A 23464-nucleotide genomic window follows, 5' to 3' on the forward strand; every position below is an offset into this window, starting at 1 on the left:
GCGGGGAGGTAGGGATAGGAGTTGCTGGGTAAGAGGCTAAGGACCGCGAGATGGGGTCTATTTTATTCCTTCAGGTACGCGAAGTACCAATGGTACGCTTTACCCAGCATTTGCCGTGCCAGCATTTTCGCACTTGTATGCTAGTTCGATAAACTTGTTTTCATGGCTTGTTATGATTCAAAGAAGTTTTTGTCTCTCTTTCATTTCATCTTCAAACGGGGCAAGTGGGACCTTTATACTGTCGAACGAAACTAATTTGAAGAATGTAGATTAATGTTCATATTATTATCTGAGTCGTAGGATTTTCAGATCATGGATGAAGGTTGGTTGCTTGTCAGACTTTTATTTTTGCAAGATGAAAGGGATTCCTCCAGGAATTCCTCCGGAAGTTCCTCCAGGAATTTCTCCGGAAGTTCCTCCTTATAAATACAATTACTTTGTTTTTAAATGACTTTTTTTTACTAACCGTACTAAGAGCACGTAAATTATTTATTTTATCTCCGTTTGTCTTATCACTTGATTTTAACAGCCAATTTTTACTAAAAAAAACACAAGAAAACATTATATACACTTTTAAATACTCTTTAGATTTCAACAATTACTTTTATTATTTTGTTTTTAAGCAACGCGCACTTTTTCTAACTGGTCTAGGACAGAAAAGCAGCTTCACGAGGTGATTTATTCCTTTTTATAATCTGTAGGTAGTAGGGTTTCTTACTCCATTCCCGGCCTAATATGCATATGACTGCCTTATTTTATTGATATTTATGACAGGAAGCAACTTTTCCTGAATTTCGAGGGCCGTGGAATACTGCAAAGGGGTTCACTTCTGCTTAAAAATAGCTTTTCTTGGTAAACATCGTGATAAAAAGCTTTCATTTGATTTAAATTAACGATGTGCAGCACTCATTTCAGTCATAGCGATTCCATATCCGGCCCACATCCAACCCAGTTCCCGGCCTTAACAAAATTTCGCTCAATCTCTTAACATTTTACTCTCATTCTCTCTCGGGACGGTAGAAAATGCGACGTAAACAAAAATATGCACGTTCAACGCCGACATTATGCCAGATGGTATTATTTATAATAATTTTCATTTGGTTGAAAAGATACATTCACTCATTCAAATTAATTCCAAACGCCTACAAACTACATTTCTTTCACTTTTTGAAATCGAAAGAATTATAAATAACATGATAGCGTCAACTAATTAGATAGTTTTCCTATGAACGATGAAGGATTTTTTTCATACTAAAGAAGACTCCTGGGCTTCTGGCAGCACGGTGCGGCTAGAAGTTCTTAGGCCGAAGTGAATTTTTGTTCGGTTTGAGGATACATTTTTAAATGTATTCTAATATATTTATATTAGTTCTAGTGAAACGAACAAATAGAAACGATTAAAGTACGTGAGTTTAGAATTATTGTGTAATGATTAACAGATTGAAGCAGTGATTGTATTGAGAACTGTGACGATTTTCAGGTAGGTGTTTATATGAAAATACCGTTTTGTAAAAGTGGAAAGATTCACTTCGGCTCAGTGGTATACCAACGGAGAGCGAATGTTCGGAATCTACATTTTTATTTTCTATAATTGGACCAATTAGGAGTGAAATAAATAGTTGGAAAATATTGAGTATTGTGCGAAATAAATGGGAGACTTTTTAAAAATTATCAAATCTAAACCTACGGCTTCCAAAAAGTATGAATCCTTAGTTTTATGTGCAGTGAGCCGGGAATCGGGTCCATAGGCCCAAGTAGTGATTTACCCTACATTCCATACAAACCCGATGTTTGACGAATGTATCCCTTTGGCTCAAAATCTGGCTACCCTACCAAGTGTAACCCAATTTTGATACAACGTTTTACCTACGACCTTAACCCGAACCGCTGTCAATGAGTGTGAGAGCAAGTGCCTATAACGAGTGCGACTATCTTAAATGGGTGGCTCTGTGCATTTTTCCTGAAAGCTAAGGTTTCAGCCACCAGGGAGGCTGTCAGTTACATTTATTAGGATGGCTCTAGGAATTATAGGTTCTCACTGGCAGGCTCACTTTTAGGTATGCAACTTGTGGAGGAGCCAACAAGCTCAAAAGTTGGAACCAACGGTTACAGTTCCTCCAGGAATTCCTCCAGAAGTTCCTCCAGGAATTCCTCCGGAAGTTCCTCCAGGAATTCCTCCGGACGTTCCTCCAGGAATTCCTCCGGATGTTGCTCCAGGAATTCCTCCGGAAGTTCCTCCAGGAAATTCGTTGATGATCGACGGCAGTAGCGCGGTGACGTGGGTGGGCGTGGACCAATTCCAAGCGTCAAAAATTCTTCGTATTTTTTTCTAAAGTTCATCGGAAGTTCGGAAGTTATTTAAGAATTTCCCGGAAGTTTCTCCAGATTTTTGTCCGGATGTTCCTCCATGATTTCATCCGAAAGATCTACCATTTTTGTCTGGAAGTTTCTCCAGGAATTCCTCCGATAGTTCATCCAGGATTTCGTTCGAAAGTTCCTCAAGGGTTTCGTCTGGAAATTCCTCCAGGAACGCGTCCGGAAATTCCTTCAGGATGTCTTCAAAATGATTTTCCAGGAAATCTTCCAGAAATTCCTCCGGAAGTTCCTCCATAATTTTATCCGGAAGATGTTTCAGGATTTCGTTCGGAAGTTCCTCAAAGATTTCGTCAGGAAATTTTCTCCAGGATTGCGTCCGGAAGTTTTTCAGGATTTCGTCTGGAAGTTCCTCCAAGATGTCGTCCGGAAGTCCTCCCGAAGTTTCTCCAGGAATTCCTCCGGAAGTTCCTCCAGAAGTTCCTCCAGGAATTCCTCCGGAAGTTCCTCCAGGAATTCCTCCGGAAGTTCCTCCAGGATTTTCTGCAGGAATTCCTCCAGGAATTCCTACGGAAGTTCCTCCAGGAATTCCTCCGAAAGTTCCTTCAGGAGTTCCTCCGGAAGTTCCTCCAGGAATTCCTCCGGAAGTTTCTACAGGAATTCCTCCGGAAGTTCCTCCAGGAATTCCTCCGGAAGTTCCTCCACGAATTCCTCCAAAGGTTCCTCCAGGAATTCTCCAAACTCCAGGAATTCCTCCGGAAGTTCCTCCAGGAATTCCTCCGGAAGTTCCTCCAGGAATTCCTCCGGAAGTTTCTTCAGGAATTCCTCCGGAAGTTCCTCCAGGAATTCCTCCGGAAGTTCCTCCAGGAATTCCTCCGGAAGTTCCTCCAGGAATTCTTCCGGAAGTTCCTCCAGGAATTCTTCCGGAAGTTCCTCCAGGAATTCCACCGGAAGTTCCTCCAGGAATTCCTCCGAAAGTTCCTCCCGGAATTACTCCGAAAGTTCCTCCAGGAATTCCTCCGCAAATTTTTGCGGAAGTTCCTCTAACTATTTCTCCCGGATTCCTATAAACAAATCTATAATAAATCTCCAGAAAGCTTCTTTAAGAAAAGGGAAAGGGAACCAGGTTTTGTAAGTACTTGTATATTAGTAGTTTCATGAATTGAATTTATTTACTAAACTAAGCCCAATTGAAGTAAGTACCTTTCTTAATCAAGATCAACACTTAACTAACTTAATGCATTTCAGTACAGACAGTTAATCAAACACAAAACATCTAGGCGAATGGTATGCATATTCGGCAGGCTCAAAACCGAAAGTACATGTTATATATGTTACTGCTTATTATATATAAAATACAATTAATATTTTCAGCCTAAAGCTGTATCAGACCCAGAACATGAAGTTTGCGGATTGCTCAAAGAATTCGGTTCAGAGTACCCGTTCCTTCCGCAACAACCCTGCTTCCATCCATCTAAGGCCAAAACCGAGGTTGGCACTTCGTCAGCAATGCGAGTACTTGTTATCAAGCGTTACACGCACATATATGCCTATTTAGTTTCGTTGGAGAACCATGTTCGGGCATTATCTGCCACAGCTCATTCCTTTTCACTGAATCCTACGCTGCATTGAAATCAATGACCGGATAGTGAGTCTGCTAGCTATGCTCCGGAATTTGTCAAGGATCAACCGCAGGCTAAACATCTAAAGGAGTCTGGATTCAATTAGAAATAGTAGATCAAAACTTTTTCTGAGGAAAAAGTTCAAGAGACATGGTCGACAGGAATTCGCATTGACATGTCATGAAATGAACAGTAATTGAATAGAAGGTAAAAATTACCAAGAAATTTCTTTTGTCATCTGTTTCCGGTTTGCAATCGATATCCGCTCGGTTGCAAATCTGCTCCAGTGAAATCCCAACTTCCACTGTTTCCTCATTTCGGTTGCAGTCACTCATATTGTTATCGGGAAACGCTTTTGTTTCCGTCCAGGCTGCCAGGTAGTAACGAGAATAAAGCCAACCCGACTCCGACTGAACTTCATCGCCATCAGGAACTATCGAACTGAAAACTTGCTCTTCTGTCGTTTGAAGAAATGACGACGGTTACAACGATCCTGGGTGGAAATTGTGTAGGCTCGCAGGCCCAGTGCAGTGCTGGGATGAAAAGAAGTTTGTAGGGGGGAATAACCTCGAAAGCCGCAATGAATCCGAAGGGGCGTGTCTCGCCCAGTTGGAAAATTTCAACAATTATTTTAAATTATGTAAAATACATTGGCATTTTTTATTTCGCAAAAGTAATTATGTAATCTACGTCTTCTTCATTGGCATTACCCCCACTGGGATATTGTCGCCTCGCAGCTTAGTGTTCAATAAGCACTTCCACAGTTATTAAGGTGGTTATACAACAAAGCCACAAATCGGCCATCTTGGAAACCACGTGCTTTTTTCTAGTGATTTTTCAAGAGCACGAATTGAGAAAACCACAACGCCCATGGGGATGAAACATCCGTAGATCGTTTGTTTACTTATACTGAACAATCGACTTTAATTTCAGCATTGTACAAACATTACTACGCTAGATTTGATCTTTTGATAATAGGAGTAGAAAGTCGTGTGGTGAATTTGAAATTCACCACTTGGCTTGATTGTATAATCACCTTAACTGCGAAGTTTCTAAGCCAAGTTACAATTTCTGCATTCGTATACCTATCATGAGGAAGTCGAGAATATTTCCAACCCAAAAATTTCCTAGCCTGGGACCGAGAATCGAACCCAGCCACTCTCAGCATGGTCTGGTCGCGCATTTTACCGCATGGCTAAGGAGGGCCCCATAAACGAATTTACTAAGTTTCATATTTGCAACATATTTATTATCTTTTTAGATGATAAATAAATAAATTTCAAATATGGATCATTATGAAAAGAAGTACACAGGATTCTGTTTTTACACGATTTTTTTCCGATCGTATTTTTAATCGTGCGACTAGAATGTACCACCAAAATCTTCGCAACATGTTAAAAAAAACCTGAATAAATAAAAGAAAAATCACATAATAATAAATATGCGTTGAATATTTAAAATGAGAAGAAAATTGAGAAAATGTAAATCGGGTAAAAACAGACTCCAGTGCAATAAAAAGCTCGCAATCTATTTTTTCTAATTTAATCTGATTGACTTACGGGATGCATATTGAACCATCGTCCTTCATCGTCATGTGTACCTCCACATACATGTGAACGAATGTGAAAGGCAGCAAATCCTTGCCTATTATTCATATGGAGAAAGTTCCTTCGTACCTTCTTCCTCATACGTCGTCACCCAACAACAGAGCGAAAGCGAGTGCTTTCGAGAGCTTGAGCCTTTACAGACAAGGACAAAGCTCAACCATCATCAGAAGAACAGCGCAGTGCGGCCTGGCAGAGCGACGTGAAAGACTGGCGGATTCCTGAAAGCATTATCACAGCGATAGCCAACAATCACACATTGAGCTATGCTTATGCTCAGCCTGGCCCCCTGCCTATCGTAGCACTGAAATATGCTGGAATGTCGGTGAGTGCGGTGTAGGAAATATATGCTTTGTTGTGTGGATTCAGCCTCGGTATCAGTTCAGTACAAAGTGCTGAAAGTAGCTTCCAATGTCAGCAGCAGAAAGGACGGTTGGCTACGGTTGACTGCAGCTGGATGCGTTCAGTTACCTACATGGATGGTGGTTAAATACAGGTGGGCATATATCATGACAACAGCACGACACTGGCAAAGTTTGTTGGCGATGGTTGATTTCATGAATGGTAGATACTAAGCCGAATGCAATTGATGTTAATATGTAGCCCCATTGGATAAGAAATCGATATATAATTCATATTTGAATGTTTTTTTTTATCATCGATGTTCAATTTTACAAAGTTTTTTTTCGTCGTTTTCTGATTAATGTGTTTGATGCGAGGTTCATCGAATGTGTTTCCTGGATTTATGGCAACTACATATATAAAAGAAAATGATGCGAGAAATTTTCAACAGTTACGCTTCAACGAAAACTTTTACCTATTTATTATTACTTTGAAGTTATCAAAGTAATAAACAACAACTAAAAACAGCTTTGTCCCAAAAAAACTATATCCCTAGCAGCAGAATTCGGACCGATTTGGTTTCCGTAACCGTAATAGAAATTGATTTGTTGCTACAAGGGTTACAAAAACCCTTCTAGAATATGTCCGTTGCTCGGTCAATCTTCCGGGCTGCTAATATTTCGCAAAAGCTTATCTTTTCCACGAAACAAAAGATTCATTCCTACACAAATATCAGCAGCCGCACATGAATGTGGAATTCTGTTGGGATTTTATTATTGGGAAGATCCATCGACTACGTCATGCAAAATAGCCAATTTAAATATTTTCCTATCCTTGTCACGCTATTTGTGTCGAAGAAATGAAATGTTTGTACGACGACCCTCCCTCCGGCCACGTGACGTTATCTATGTACGATCTGTCTGCTCCTTCGCCAAAAGAAACGTTTATCTAATATCCTTTCCCTTGTGCTTCTATTTTTTCTTCCAGGACTCGAGATTACCCAGAAGATATGGCGGTCGACCTTGTGCGTGTCTATCGTAATTCTGTCCAGCAAGATGTACTCCGTCTTCTGGTCCATCGTCGTCGGTCGGGACTGGTGATTGGTGAGTGGGCCCGAAGAAGGCGAAACTAGTTACGCCCCCCACTGACTGACTGTGCGTGTGGGTCGGATCAGGCTACGGCCGGTGATTGTGTCTTGTCCCAGAAGGGGGTTTGATACCAAAGCAAATCCCCATCTGCAGGGTCGCAGCCGGAAACTGGAATACTCCGAACCGGATGCTGCTCATCGTTCGTGTTCTCCAGTGATTTCCAGTCGAGACGGGGTTTTTATGAGTTCGGGGAATGCGAATTGGGAATGTTTGCGTATGTGACTCGAGAAGAGCTCGTGCGAAAAGGATGTGTTTCTGATCAATCCAATTCAGTTTCATTTAGTCCGTGTGCTTATCTGTGAGATCTGCAGTGCCTGCAGTGAGCCATGTGGCGAGGGTATTCCGACACAGAAGCAAATAGAATTAGTGCCAACGACGACAGCGACGACGGCCAAGAAAAATGGGAAATGTGTCGCTAAGTGACGATGAAGAGGGTGACCATAGAGTCAGGTTGAACAGTTGAATATGCACCACGGGACGACTACTGCAGTCCCACTACCCACCACTAGTGGATGTCCTCGATAAAATTCCAGTGAGAGTGATTGAATTCGCGTAGAAGAAAGAAAAAATGAATTTGCATAAATTGAGCAAACGACATTCGATACATTCCATGCAGCAGCAAGCGCAACAGCCCGGTCGACAACCACCGGATGAGCCTAGCACGACGATGGATGCTGGCGCGAGTACTTCCGCTGCCGGAGGTGCTTCCAAGCCACGCAAGAAGGGGAAGTTCAGGGTGAGTAGATGGAAATTTTTTACCGGTTTGGAGAAGGATTAGTATTTGCGCTGCATAATTGATGAACTTCGGTGAAGTTTGATTGGTTCTTATTCTGAGGTTATATCAAACATTTTTTTGCGGGAATGTTTGATTTGTATCTACAGCTGAACTGTTTACACAACATTTTCTTATTTCTATATAGAAACCTTTAAAATCCTGTGTGTATAAGATTACTATATTCCTATACAAATATTGCATAAAACTTTAACAATTTTTCATACATTTCAGTCATCGTTTTTGTTAAACATACATACACCACTGATTCCGTGAATATATTTAACTATTGTCAACATTTTATGTTAGACTAATGAAAATCATATGACTTCTATTATTTGTATGATTTGTCGGATTCACCCAATTTTTGCTACGATCAGAATGGAATATTTAAAAATGAAAAATCGAAAGTGATGTAACGTAATCATGAATTTTCACCCGTATTTAAATTTTTAACTAGCTAACCCGGCGCACGCTATGTTTAACACCCAAAAGGCCAAGTTCTTTGAGAAAGCGATTTTTGATTTTGAAAAAATCATAACTTTTTTATTTTTTGTCCAATCTTGATGAAATTTTGACACAAGGTCCAATTTTTATTCTAGTTTTGGCTGCATACTGAGTTTTTTGGAATTTCTGGATGGTTCCGGAATTATTCCAGATTCCCTTGGGGTACCAGCAAACTGGTGTTTGGGGTATTTCGCCAGTTACTCAATTTTTCTCCATGGAACCCATATCAAACAGTATAAAACAATATTGCCACACTAATAACGAGTCTCATAGCGATTTTTCCGAAAGTAAGTCTTCCATACGGACATCCCCAGGAAGCTTCCAAATGTCCCCAGGGAACCTGTAATGGGGACAATTTCGATTTTGCTCCGAAACATGTCGTGCGACGGCTCTTTCTTCACAATTTTTCATGAATATACTCGCTGTTGTTATAAAAGTGGTCTATGGTCAGTTTGGCCACTCTTGTGACGCCCGGAATGCCCCCAGGGAACCTGTGAAGGGGACAATTTCGATTTTGCTCAGAAACATGTCGTGCGACGGCTCTTTCTTCGCAATTTTTCATGAACATACTCGCTGTTGTTATAAAAGTGGTCTATGGTCAATTTGGCTACTCTTGTGACGCCCGGAATGCCCCCAGGGAACCTGTAAAGGGGACAATTTCGATTTTGCTCAGAAACATGTCGTGCGACGGCTCTTTCTTCACAATTTTTCATGAATATACTCGTTGTTGTTATAAAAGTCTCGATAAAAGTGGTCTATGGTCCATTTGGCCACTCTTGTGACGCCCGGAATGCCCCCAGGGAACCTGTAAAGGGGACAATTTCGATTTTGCTCCGAAATATGTCGTGCGACGGCTCTTTCTTCACAATTTTTCATGAATATACTCGCAGTTGTTATAAAAGTGGTCTATGGTCAGTTTGGCCACTCTTGTGACACCTGGAATGCCCCCAGGGAACCTGTAAAGGGGACAATTTCGATTTTGCCCCGAAACATGTCGTGCGACGGCTTTTTCTTCACAATTTTTCATGATCATACTCGGTGTTGTTATAAAAGTGGTCTATGGTCAATTTGGCTACTCTTGTGACGCCCGGAATGCCCCCAGGGAACCTGTAAAGGGGACAATTTCGATTTTGCTCCGAAACATGTCGTGTGACGACTCTTTCTTCACAATTTTCCATGAATATACTCGCTGTTGTTATAAAAGTGGTCTATGGTCAATTTGGCCACTCTTGTGACACCCGGAATGCCCCCAGGGAACCTGTAAAGGGAACAATTTCGATTTTGCTCAAAAACATGTCGTGTGACGGCTCTTTCTTCACAATTTTTCATGAATATACTCGCTGTTGTTAAAAAAAGTGGTCTATGGTCAATTTGGCCACTCTTGTGACGCCCGGAATGCCCCCAGGGAACCTGTAAAGAGGACAATTTCGATTTTGCTCCGAAACATGTCGTGCGACGTCTCTTTCTTCACAATTTTTCATGAGTATACTCGCTGTTGTTATAAAAGTGGTCTATGGCCAGTTTGGCCACTCTTGTGACGCCCGGAATGCCCTTAGGGAACCTGTAAAGGGGACAATTTCGATTTTGCTCCGAAACATGTCGTGTGACGACTCTTTCTTCACAATTTTCCATGAATATACTCGCTGTTGTTATAAAAGTAGTCGAGGGACGATAATTGGTATCACTCCTTGCAGCAACTTACGTATTTGTGTATAGCATTAACCTATCAATCATCTCCTCGTCGAAAAACTCCATAAATGCTTTTTTAGGTGAACTTATTTTACTTAAACTTAGATTGAAACTTTTGTCACGTTCAAGTTTTGCATCATTTTTACGAACTTTGGAAAGTCGCTTTGTTGACCACTTAAAATCTCCTGATTTGTTAAAAAAATGTCGTTTCATCCTCTTCGTATGCAAACGGATGCTCTTCAAAAAGCTCTTCGTCGCTGTTCAGATCACAGACGAATTCGTCGACATCAGAATGCACGTTGACTAGATCCGTCTCCAATGAGCTCTACATTTTTACAACAGGTCAATCTCAATATCGCTTGACAACTGGATTTGAAAATTTTATCGATACGAAGAAAAGTAAGATTTAAAATGCAGATAAAAACAAGCCCTTTTGCATTATATACTGTCGCCACCGGCTTCTATTTGCAAAAGGCTGTAAATGATATATCACCGAATACTTTGTGTTTCATCGATGCCCACATAATACAATACAATGGGATTATAGAATTCCAAGAATTTTGACGATGACAGTCATTGATTTTGATGCGGCACCAGTCAAAAGAGGAACAAATAGAAACAGGCTTCGCTATAATTCACGCTTGACATCGTGAGTATATATGAAAGCAAGTAGAATTACGGTATTCATTAGAATGTTTAGAGTAAAATCACAGCCACTGACTGATTATTTCATAGTTACAAGTGATAGAGTTTTGAATAAGTAATGAAGCATTCTGTCATTTCTACCTGACATTCCGTATATTGTCCCTTACGATATCCTACTAGCCCTTCGCTGCTTGCAGTAGCCTCGGAGTAATCTAAATGTGCACACATAGAAATAGTTTAAAGAACTAGTGAAGCTGTCTTGAAGTCGGAGGAAAAGTAAATTTTCAACCAGGACTTAGGAGCTGTTCACAAATTACGTAACGCAAAAATCCGAGTTTTTTACCCTCTCCCTCCCCCTCGTAACAAAAAGTAACAATTTTGGTACCCTCTCCCTCCCCACTTAACGCGTAACTGTAAAAATTTTAAAGGCAGATTTTTTTTCCTTCTCTTAAGCATTTGGGTTTTGGTATTTTTTTAACACTGTTAGAATAGGGACGGCACATGATCAAAAATCAAGGATATCAAGAATGCAGCTAGTAGAATTTGCGATCATAACCATTTAGATAGTTTTGTGGAATTGTGGTGTCGAGAAATACAACGTCCTTTTAGTATTTTTACACATATCAGTCCCGCTATGTCGCCAATATACGATAACAATAAACAGCAATTACTTCAATCAGTGATTAAAAAATAGACATTCAAATAAATTTGTATTCGCGTTATGCGTAACATTTGGTAGCACTCACCCCCTCTCCCACCTTTTAGTGTAACAATGTATAACGCAAGTTGGACCTCCTCCCCAAAGCGTTACGTAATTTGATAACATACCCTTACTGGGGAATCTGAGAAGCAGAATTATGATGTTTCAGAAATTAAAGAAAAAACAGAACTGTGTGAAAGTTTATTGAAAATAATGATGGCATTCATATATACATATATATTTTTTCCCTTAACACGGTAATCACTTTGACGTAGTGTGTTACGGTTTACGATATATCGTATTTAGTCCTCGCTACCAACAGCAGTCTCAGAAATAAAACATAATTAATGTTACCCTGCAGATAATTGAAATACTCGAATTTCGAATCCCGTTGGAGGATAAACTGCTTGCAACGGAAGCACCTTTTCAAGCAATTAGTTAATAAAAACTCGATGCCCGTATCCGCTGAACTGACTGCTGGAAAATCGAGTTGGGGGTACGTACTAACTTTTCATGAACTTGAACATATTATTACAGCATTTGTTTTTCAGTCTATGTTACATATTACAGAATATTGTGTATTTGGACAACATATTTTATTCCTGTGAGTCTTTTTCAAATAAATTATGTACTTGTGAGGACATTATTTCTACAGGTTTTATCGCCTTAGCTGATCGAATAAAATCGATTTGTCGAGTATCGCGTATTTGTGCGCCCTCTTCTTCTTCGTTGGCATTACATCCCCCATTGGGACATTGCCGCCTCGCAGCTTAGTGTTCATTAAACACTTCCACAGTTATTAACTGCGAGGTTTCTAAGCCAAGTTACCATTTCTGCCTTCGTTTATCATGAGGCTAACACGATGATACTTTTTATGCCCAGGGAAGTCGAGACAATTTCCGATCCGAAAATTGTCTAGACCGGCACCGGGAATCGAACCCAGCCACCCTCAGCATGGTCTTGCTTTGTAGCCGAGCATCTTACCGCACGGCTAAGGAGGGCGCCCTCATGCAGCCTGAAAAGATAAATCTTAAGAGCGAGAAATTTTTGACAACTAAGTAACTGCAAAATATTTTTGCTCATGGGAATATTTTCAAAATACCTCTTCACTCACTTGAAATCAAAAAGACGACTCTTTCAGCAGCACCCAGGTCTATAGTACATTTTTTTCAGTAACAGACTTGACACGAGAAATTGTTTTTTTCGCCATAGCACCTTTCGCCTCAGTTGACGACATGTTTCGGAGCAAGATCGAAATTGTCCCATTTAAATGTTCCTTGGGAGCATTCCGGGTGTCCCAAGAGTGGCCAAACTGTCCAATGACCATTTTTGTAAGAACAGCGAGTATATTCATAACAAATTGTGAAGAAAGAGTCGTCGCGTGTTACGTTTCGGAGCAAAATCGAAATTGTCCCCTTTACAGGTTTCTTGGGGGTATTCCGGGTGTCACAAGAGTGGCCAAACTGACCATAGACCACTTTTATAACACAGCGAGTATATTCATGAAAAATTGTGAAGAAAGAGCCGTCGCACGACATGTTTCGGAGCAAAACCGAAATTATCCCCTTTACAGGTTCCCTGGGGGCATTCCGGGCGTCACAAGAGTGGCCAAACTGACCATAGACCACTTTTATAACAACAGCGAGTATATTCATGGAAAATTGTGAAGAAAGAGCCGTCACACGACATGTTTTGGAGCAAAATCGAAATTGTCCCCTTTACAGGTTCCTTGGGGGCATTCCGGGCGTCACGAGAGCGGTCAAACTGACCAATGGCCACTTTTATAACAACAGCGAGTATATTCATGAAAAATTGTGAAGAAAGAGCCGTCGCACGACATGTTTCGGAGCAAAATCGAAATTGTCCCCTTTACAGGTTCCCTGGGGGCATTCCGGGCATCACAAGAGTGGCCAAACTGACCATAGACCACTTTTATAACAACAGCGAGTATATTCATGAAAAATTGTGAATAAAGAGCCGTTGCACGACATGTTTCGGAGCAAAATCGAAATTGTTCCCTTTAAAGGTTCCCTGGGGGCATTCCGGGCGTCACAAGAGTGGCCAAATTGACCATAGACCACTTTTATAACAACAGCGAGTATATTCATGAAAAATTGTGAAGAAAGAGCCGTCGCACGACATGTTTCGGAAATTGTCCCCATTACAGGTTCCCTGGGGACATTTGGTAGCTTCCTGGGGATGTCCGTATGGAAGACTTACTTTCGGAAAAATCGCTTTAAGACTCGTTATTAGTGTGGCAATATTGTTTTATACTGTTTGATATGGGTTCCATGGAGAAAAATTGAGTAACTGGCGAAATACCCCAAACACCAGTTTGCTGGTACCCCAAGGGAATCTGGAATAATTCCGGAACCATCCAGAAATTCCGAAAAACTCAGTGTACAGCCAAAACTAGAATAAAAATTGGACCTTGTGTCAAAATTTCATCAAGATTGGACAAAAAATAAAAAAGTTATGATTTTTTCAAAATCAAAAATTGCTTTCTCAAAGAGCTTGGCCTTTTGGGTGTTAAAGGCAACTATTATGCAAAGTGAATGCACCTCGGATGTTAAGCTGTTAGGTCATAGTTTTTGACCTCTAGTTTAAGGATCTGTGTCGATTAAAATATTTCATCGGTGACTTTTTGACTTTTTTACTATTTAAGGTAATATTTTCATTGGCGTAACTAAGGAAAAACTCTAGGGGGGCTAACTGTTTTTCACTTTTCTATTTTTCTATTTTACTGTCAAAACACACAAAGCTACTACTTTTTAGATTTTATTAGACAGCTTTTTTAACAGATATGTAGACGACTTGAATATTACAAATGATATTCATCGACACTCAGCGCTCATGACTAAAAATCTCAAAATGTCGTAGGATTCTCTAAGTAACATAGCAATAAAAGTATGTTGTGTTTTGGACATCCTTCCGAAAGAACGCCAAGTTCTCTCTCATTTATTGGTTAGTAATCTCTCCTCGAAATCTCAGTGTTTGCTGATTTTTTCTCGAGTATCAAGAAGCAATTAACAATTTTCGGATAATAGCATAGCATAGCATAGCATAGCATATCTGACCGCACACTATCCTGGGTTGGCTGTCGATAGGGACGTTAGATGCGCCAGAAAAACAGCCTGGGGCTTGGCATGTTTTTCATTCAACGATCCCTTTGCTCAACACCTGGCCAGGTCCTTACGATCAGTGGGGATTTGGGTGGGAAGTGTTGATTAGATACCTACTTAAGAAGATGCGGAGAACTCGCGCGACCTTCATAGGTATCTGGAGTTGGAGTTTGGATGGGTTATTAAGAGGTGCTTTTCTTGGCGAAAAAGCGTGAATATTATATTTTTATTGGTATTGATATTGTAAAAGGTGATGTTTTGTTCTTGAATGTAATATGAATGCATATATTTTGGCAAACAATTCCATTGATTTTGCATTCTGCAGCATATTTCTGAAATAATAAATTGTAGTAATATTAGAGTGTGATGTAGTGTGATGCGTCTTCAGAATCTACGTCAGCACCCAATGTTTCTGAGAGTGAAGATAATTGTCATTTGGTTAGGTAAATCGTTTATGAAAAGATGATTGTTTATAAATGTTTATGCGAGATTATTTAAAATATATGGAACTCCATGGTAATTTGAGAAAATGTATGGGAATATTAAGAATAAGTGTATAAAAAACATTGAAATTTATGAAAATCAAAGGAGAGCAAATTGATCCTTGGTGTGAAACAAACTTCACCAGCAACACTTGTTTCAGCTGAAAAGAAAATATAAATATTTAGATTGGGATTACATTATTTGAAAAATAGTTCCCTGACCGAAGGACCTCAGCTTCAAGAAATCAGCGTTACTAGATCACCGTGTGCCAAAAATTATTAAAATACAAATGGTAAAAATTATTAAAATAAATATGTTTCTTCTATTATATTGGAAATGTTACCTTTCCTTTGTATCTTGTCAGCACCTCCAGTTTTTCTAAAGTTTGATCATCGAACGTATTAAAATTTTGTCAGATAATAACGTCTTAGGCAAATGATGCCCTCTCGATCTTCCCGTATTTTTTAAAGTAAATTTTTAATAAATATTTTAATGAAAATGTGGAAAAATAGATATTAGAAAATGTGACAATATGAAGGGATCAAGATATGTATATATAAAAATATGAGAAAATGAAAATATAAAAAAATTAATATGAACATTTGAAAATACAAATAATAATGAATATGATAGTAAATAAAATATCAAAATATGACAATATGGATATATGAAAATATAAATCATGAATATATGGAAATATGTTATATAACTGAAATGTGAAATATAAGAAGTAAACATTGAAACAAGCAAAATTATGAGAATATATCACATGAAAGCATAAGAAAAAGAAAGTGTGAAATATGAAAATAACTTCACACTTTCACACTATTATATTCACATGCTATAAAAATGAAAATATGAGAAAACGAAAGTATGAAAATATAAATGTATATGAAAAAAATAATATATGAAAATAGAAATATATAAAAATAAAGATATATGAAAATATAAATAAATGAAAACATAAACATATAAAAATATGAACGCAATCGAAGAAACGAAAATATGAAAACAATTATCTTGTTTTGGAAATATGAAAATTTGAACATAGGAAGATATGAATAAATGATAAAATGAGAACGTGATATTATGAATACATTTTTGAAAAATATATAAATACAAATATGAAAATATATAAGTCAAAAATATAGTTCCTTATCAGCAGTGTATGGCAGCATAAAAATACAACATAATGAAATTATGAAAGCATAAAAATTAAAAAAATATATGAAGATAAAAAAATAGAAAAAATTGAAAATATGGGAGTAAAAAATATGACATTATGAAATTAATTAAATATAGAACATATAAATATGGAAAAGTGAGGAAATAAATATACGAAAATAAGAAATTATTCAAATTCCAAATTAATGAAAAAATGAAAGTGGAGTAAAACTCATGTTTCTTTTGAAATTACTGTCCAGATTGCTATCAGAAATCAAGGTAGGTGTAGTCCTTGATTTCAATCTAAGACAGAAATTACAAAAGCGTGAGGATTACTTCTCCGTACTACGCCCATCTGTACCGCAACTAGGGGAGGGAAAGGAAATGTTGATGTGATACTTAAAGAGAGGCTCTTCCCTCAGCGACACCCTCATAAGTACCACGGAGTTGGATATTGGGAAGGTATTCGTTGGGTCAGGATTTGCCTGTAGCTGGCAATGTGACCGTGGTAGATCTTACCCCGTAACACACCACGTAAAGGTGTCTACCCAGCGTTACGGGTAGCAATTAACAATTTTCGGATAATAGAGGCAAAACCCCTAACACTTTCCCACAGAAATCTGCAGAAAGAAATGCCTTAAATATGAAAAGAGTCATACGATAGGCTGTATTTTACTCTCATATTTCCGACAGTATTCTTTAAATAAACTTTTCAAACATAATATTCATCTTTCAGAAAGCAAGAGATTGTACGCCCACTTTAGTATACATTGCTAACGACACTCTGGAAAAACTGTTTTTTTGTATCTTTATTAAGGAGGCTTTCAGCCCTTGGCTGGCTCACCTCCGACAGGCTCTGGAAAAACTTAAAAATCTTAAAGGATTGATCACTTGCCGATAAAATCTATTGAAAACTTAGGATTTGTAGATTTTTTTAGGAATTAACCTAAAAATTCTATGTCTCTGTAAATCTCAAATAAATTTTCAAAAATTTAATATTGTCTCAATATTAAGACCATATAAGCAGTTTAGTGTTTCACTTGAATTTTCTTCTTCCTCTCAAAACCTCAGAAGATGTGTTTGTTCTTTTAATTTGTTACTCCTCAATCATTGTTCTTACTTCAACTTCCTTGTGCAATGATATCTGGCGGTGAGAATAAAAGTAGCGTGAAATCCTTCGTGCATTATTATCAAAGATATAACAATCGTTCAAAATTAGAAAAATAGATACAAAAGTTTCAAAGAGAAATCATATTTATGCAGAGTAGCAAAAAATTCGAAAAAACTGCTTACCGTTTTTGATTAAATTACTTTTAGAATTTTTGAGAAGAGCTTTAAAAACTTCTCCGTATGGTTTCCCGTGAAGATTTTTTCGATTATCATCTTTCTGCTTCTTCTTTTTCATGCAACATCAAAGCGCCAATCCCACCAGCTAATGTAGCGCTGGAGGAGGGATTTTGTCTAAAATTGTGTCATAGTCTCCTTCTTCCAGAAGATGGTTATAAACACAATTGAAATATAATCTAGCATCTTTCTTGACCTGTCCAGTGTTAAATTCTGTTTCTATGGTAGCAAGTGGATGGTGCAGGGTTGCTGGTTTTTTAATAGACACGTATGAGATATGTAGTTACACAAGAATTGGCTATCGAAAAATGAAATATATGTTCGGTGTCAACAGTTTTTCTAGTATAACTTCTGCTACTTCTATAATATGAAAATTGTTTTTATATGAAAATGTTTCTTAAAGCATCAGGAAAAAAATAGTGATTGGATTTTACATAACTTGTTTCAATTTTTTTTAATCAGAAAAGGTTTTTAGGTTAAAATTATTACCCTAAATAGTAAAAAAGTCAAAATTTCACCGATGAAATATTTTAATCGACACAAATCCTTAAACTAGAGGTCAAAAACTATGATCTAACGGCTTAACATCCGAGGTGCATTCACTTTGCAACCCAAAGGCAACCCCTTTAAACATAGAGTGCGGCGAACTATGTTTCGCCAAAAATTGATCATTTTTCTGATACAATTTGGTACGTAAATAATTCATCACGACTAGCAACTAAGAAGTGTACAGCCAATCAAGCTAAGATAGGTTGATAGTCGGAGTCGCTATCGGACCCATTCTGATCAAGAAAAATTCACTGGACTTAAAAAACCAACTCTAGAGTGGGTCTGTCAGTGCATTGAATACACCATTCTACATAGTGCGGATAATGAAATCTAACTCTGAAGTATGTTTACCGATAATCGAAGTCTTTATCAGACCTAGTCGGATCATCTCTGGAATATGCTGTTTGGTGGCTGAAATCGACATCAGACCCATTTGGATTGAGAAACTTCTGGACCTAGTTGGTTCAACAAAATCCAACTCCAAAGTGGGTTGGTCGATGGTTGAAGTCACCTTCGGATGGATGATTATTATTTTAAGAAATGTAGAGGATGATAGTTGTCAGAGCTTAGACCAATCCATGAGACGAGTTGATGTGGAAGAACAGATTTTTTTTGTTTGTTAAAAACTACCCAAAATATCTGTCCCACAAATTTTGAACTTTGTAGGTCGATTTATTATTTATCGGTGCATTACCTAATGAAATTGTCCAATTTCTAATAGCGTTATTATTGATTTCAGCGCCCCCTTGAGACTGGCGCCCTTGGCGGGGGTCAACCTGGCCAACCTCACGCTACGGGGCTGAGCAGAACTGGTCATTTGATCGAAATGTCAATTGACAGTGTGGGTTCTACAGTCAAAAGGGTCATTTGGCCGAATGGGTCGTATAACCAAAAATGTTTTTTGGTCGAATGGGTTTCCTATGACCTAAAATGTCGTTAGGTTTAACGGTTCATATGGCCGAATGTCGTTTGCCTTAACAGGTGATTAGGTTGAAAAACTCCTTCAGCCGAACATTTTTTATGACCAAGATCTAAAATGCGGAACAATTGGTTGTTTGATAGAATAGTCCATACCAGATTAAACAAATCAAATTTTTTAATCGAAAAGATTAATTTACCGAATAGTCGAGAAAATCCCTTACATTGCGGGATGCGGTAAACATGAAGTGGGAGAAATGAGAAGTGAGGAATGAGCAGTGAAAAGTACGATGAACTGCGCAGAGACTAGTATAGTGAGAAGTAAAAAATGATATATGAGGCACAATCGAACCGCACGACGGGGATATAACGTCATACTTTAGAGTAAACAGTACAAAATATACAACACTTCGAACTAATATCATCATCTCTGTGATTTTGGTATAATTTGTTTTGTAATGTAGGCTTCATGGTGTTTTTTTACCAACACGTTCGGCTTTATCTGAAATGGCATATTTAATCAAACGTTTTTCTTGGTCATATCATTTGTTCTTGCTAAACAAGATTTTCGACCATATTATTGATCTGTTTTGTCCAAACCAGATGGATTTCGTACGGCTAAATGTCAAATTCGGCACAACCGGTTTTGGGCTAGTGGCTTTCGACCGAATAATTTTCGGCTTCATGGCCCTTCCCCATCAGGGTTTCATACAGAGCAAGTATCTCTGCATGTTTCCCGGAATTTACCAATGATCAAACTTTAGATATTTTCTTTTTAAAAATAGTTTATATTTTTTAACATATACATAACATAACATTTAACAAATACATTAAAATTATTAACTACTACTTTTAACTTTTAATGATTCATTCATTACACACGAACAAGCATTGCTCGCTTAACTTTTCAAAAGGACCTAAGTAACATTTTTTTCATGAAATAATTTAAATAGCGCAATCAACAGAAAAAAATATGAATGTTTTTGATTGCAGTACTCAAATTTATTCATGGAAAAAATGTTACTTAGGTCCTTTTAAAAAGTTAAGCGAGATTGCTTTTATAAATTCACCTGCTTATTAATGACTGCATTTCTGTCAACGCTTCTCGGTATCGACTATGCAACCATAGTCGGATGTTTTTATTGGCTAGGATGTTTTTATTACGTTGAATTTAGTTGTTGGCAATGCTGTCGTTGAGGGCTGCAATGTGGTGGATGAAGTTGCTATGTCTAATGAATTGATGTGGAAATGAACTGGAACTGGAAATTTATTTTGTGCTATTTTTTCAGTTGGGGCATATGAGGCTATCTATCCAATCAATATCCGGAAGGCTGTTCTTTATTATGCCATGTTTTTTGAACAATGTGGAAAATTGATAATCCTGATGCGTAGGGGCCTTTTACAAATTACGTAAGGGGGGAGAGAGGGGGTCAAGCCGAATGTTACGACCTATACAAAAAAAAATGAACCTTTCATACAAAAAGTGTTACGAGGGGGGGGGGGTCCAAAATAACCAACTTTAGCGTTTCGTAATTTTAAAAGGAACCTTTAGTACCAAGTTTGAGATAGTAATTTAAGGCGTTCTTAGCCTCATCCAGTGTTGAAGGTTTCAAACTTGTCCGTCGTTGACTGTACTAATCCTGTTTCTTAAAACAGCTTCGTTATCACCGTTCCGCAAATTCTTGAAGTGCTTCTTTTACCTGGTTGCCACCATAATCTTGTCTGTCAGCAAATTTCCCTATCGGTAATGAGGGACCGACTGTTTACTTCGATGACATTTACTTCCAGGGTGCAGCAGAAGTAAAAAGTGTAGGCAACAACCTTCCGTGCACCATGCTTACGGTACTCGTCACGAGTGGCGATACCGGCGTTTCTATCTGTGTTGTTAAGGCTCAAATTACCGTAATCCAGTCATTGATGAGAAAGACAGCCACGTGCTCGTACCACCCCCAGTAAGAAAACCACCCACCGAGGAGAAAAAGCAGTCTCCAGCTGGATGGGGGAAGTATTTTTGTTTCAAAACTACATCATCCAATAGCGAAGACATAATTATATCCGGTGGATTGTTCATTTGGTTGTATTTCGCTTAAGTTTTCAAAAAAACTGCCTTTTGCAACATTTTTTCCCAAGAGGGGAAATCGACGATTTACTCTCACGCTCTCTTATATATGAGAGAGCGTGAGAGTAAATCGTCGATTTCCCCTCTTGGGAAAAAATGTTGCAAAAGGCAGTTTTTTTGAAAACTAAAGCGAAATACAACCAAATGAAGCATCCACCGGATATAGTTATGTCTTCGCTATTGGATGATGTAGTTTTGAAACAAAAATACTTCTTCCATCCAGCTGGAGACTACTTTTTCTCCTCGGTGGGTGGTTTTCTTACTAGGGGATGGTACGAGCACGTGGCTGTCTTTCTCGTCAATGACTGGATTACGGTAATTTGAGCCTTAAGCCTGCTACTCTATGTTCTGAGATTTTCACAATTTTCACCATGAGCTCATGGAAGAATGGTAGTTGGAAATCAATAAAATGTATGGGAAAGACAAGTATTTCGCAAATTTATGGAAAATGGTGCTGTTTTAGAAGAAAGTAGTGATAAGGAATGAAGTATGAGGTGAAAAGATTATCTCCTGCACTTAGTTTGCACTGATTAGTAGTCTAATAGTGATGAAATTTCAATTTTATCACCATTGAAAAAACGCCATCTCTTGCATTAATCGTTTTGACTGGTACCTTTTTGTACATGGCGGGCACTGGCGCAGTCTTGTATCGTGAGCTGTTAACAGTCGCAAAAAAAGTCCACATCAGGAATGCCAGATACATTTTTTATAAGTCTGTATCAATATCAGCAAAATGTCTGTATTTGTCTGTATAGAGACAATTATTGAAAAACAGTTCACTTTTGAAAACGTAGAATATCGAAGTTACAATAATCAAAAAGTCATTGTAATACTTAGTCGAGTCAAGTACGAGATACTGAAGACAAGTAAGCTTTGCGCTTTCGAACAAAATACCTAACGGAATCTTTTAAGACTTCGGAATCCCAAAAGGATATCCCTTATACAGAATGTGAAAAAAAAAATTCTACTCCACTCGGTATTCCAATAGTATTCCTCTTAAAAGTCTAGAAGCAATCCGTTCGAAAGTAAAGTCCAAAATAATTTCGTTCAGCAGCCCAATAAGGTTCCGTTAGGAAACCCAAAAGAACTCTATTTTGGAAGCCTATAAGAATTTCGTTCAGAAATATAGAAGAATTCCTTCCAGAATCCTAAATCATTTCGTTCGGAAACCCAGAGAAAGGACTCATTTGGATTTACCAACCGAGATTTTTTTTTGGTTTTCTGAACGAAGCTTTTTTTCGTAGCTTTATTAAAATGATTTTTAAGTTCAGTACAAAGTTCATCACTTAAAGAAGAACTGAACGGAGCTCTTCTTGGCTTTCGGAAAGAACTCTTCTGGGTTTTTTAAGCGATTCCTTTTGCAGTTCCGAGCTAAATCCTTTCAAGGCTTCGATAGGAAATCGCTCAAGTATTCTAATGGGAATCCCTTGTTCAAAAGCAGAAAAAGATTCCGTTCTGAAGCCCAGAACGCTCCAATCGAAAGTCTAGAAGTATTTCTTTGGAAAGTCCAGAAGGATTCCGTTCGGAAGACCAAAAGTATTCCATTCGTGATTCAAGAAAGATTATGTTCAGAATCCCATCAGAATTCCGTTGGAAGATTCCTTTCGTAAACCCAAAAGAATTTCGTTCGAAAATTTGAAGAGATTCCGTTAGTAAACCCAGGAGGATTACGTTCGGAAGTTCACATAATTCTGTACAGAAATCCGTACGAATGGATGTCTTTTGGGACCGTAATGGAATTCTTTTTGGGCTTCCGAAAGGGATCATTTTGTGTTTCAGAATGGATGAATTTTGGACTTCTGAATTGAATCTTTTTAGGTTTCACAAAGGAATTAAAGAATCTATCCGTTTGAAATTCTAAAAGGATTCTTTTTGACACCCAAAAGGAATCCCGTTCAGAAGCCTAAAAGGCTCCGCTCGGAACTACAAAATGTTACCGTTTGGAAACTTTATAAAAATCCTTACGAAATCCCATAACAATTTTGTTTGGAAACCCAAAATGGTTTAATTGGATAGCCCAACAGGATTCTGTTTGGCCGCCCAAATTTTTCGAAAACTGAATGTCTGTAAAAGTCTGTAACTTTAATCAAAAGTCTGTATAATGTCTGTAATCTGTATGCAAGACCAAATGTCTGTATAAATACAGACATGTCTGTATGTCTGGCATCCCTGGTCCACATACCGTGTCGATCTGTTATGAGCTTGAGCTTGAGCTTGAGCTTGATTGACTGCTCGTAGTTGCTACTCCATTATGACCAGATCAGCTGTTCTTGCATTAGGGAACCAACAGATGTTTGCTTGGGACTAGCACATCTTCAATGTACAAGTACTGGTGATCTCATTTGTTAGGTCATACTGGCGCCTGCCACGTCAGAATGCAAGTCAATGTAGTAGGGAAGGGAGGAAATGATGATGCAATCACT

General features: G+C 38.3%; 1 protein-coding gene across 1 annotated transcript in view; it reads left to right on the forward strand.

The window, feature by feature from the left end:
- Nucleotides 1-7665: 7665 nt before the first annotated feature.
- LOC134210055 (uncharacterized) overlaps nt 7666-23464 on the forward strand; it is a 923126-nt gene continuing 907327 nt past the window's right edge. The window contains exon 1 of the mRNA XM_062686079.1: nt 7666-7765. Within this exon, the coding sequence (XP_062542063.1) occupies nt 7697-7765 (69 nt within the window). The 5' untranslated portion in view covers nt 7666-7696. The remainder of the gene's footprint in view (nt 7766-23464) is intronic.

This window comes from Armigeres subalbatus, chromosome 2 (genome assembly GCF_024139115.2).
Source record: "Armigeres subalbatus isolate Guangzhou_Male chromosome 2, GZ_Asu_2, whole genome shotgun sequence".
Lineage (NCBI taxonomy): Eukaryota > Metazoa > Arthropoda > Insecta > Diptera > Culicidae > Armigeres > Armigeres subalbatus.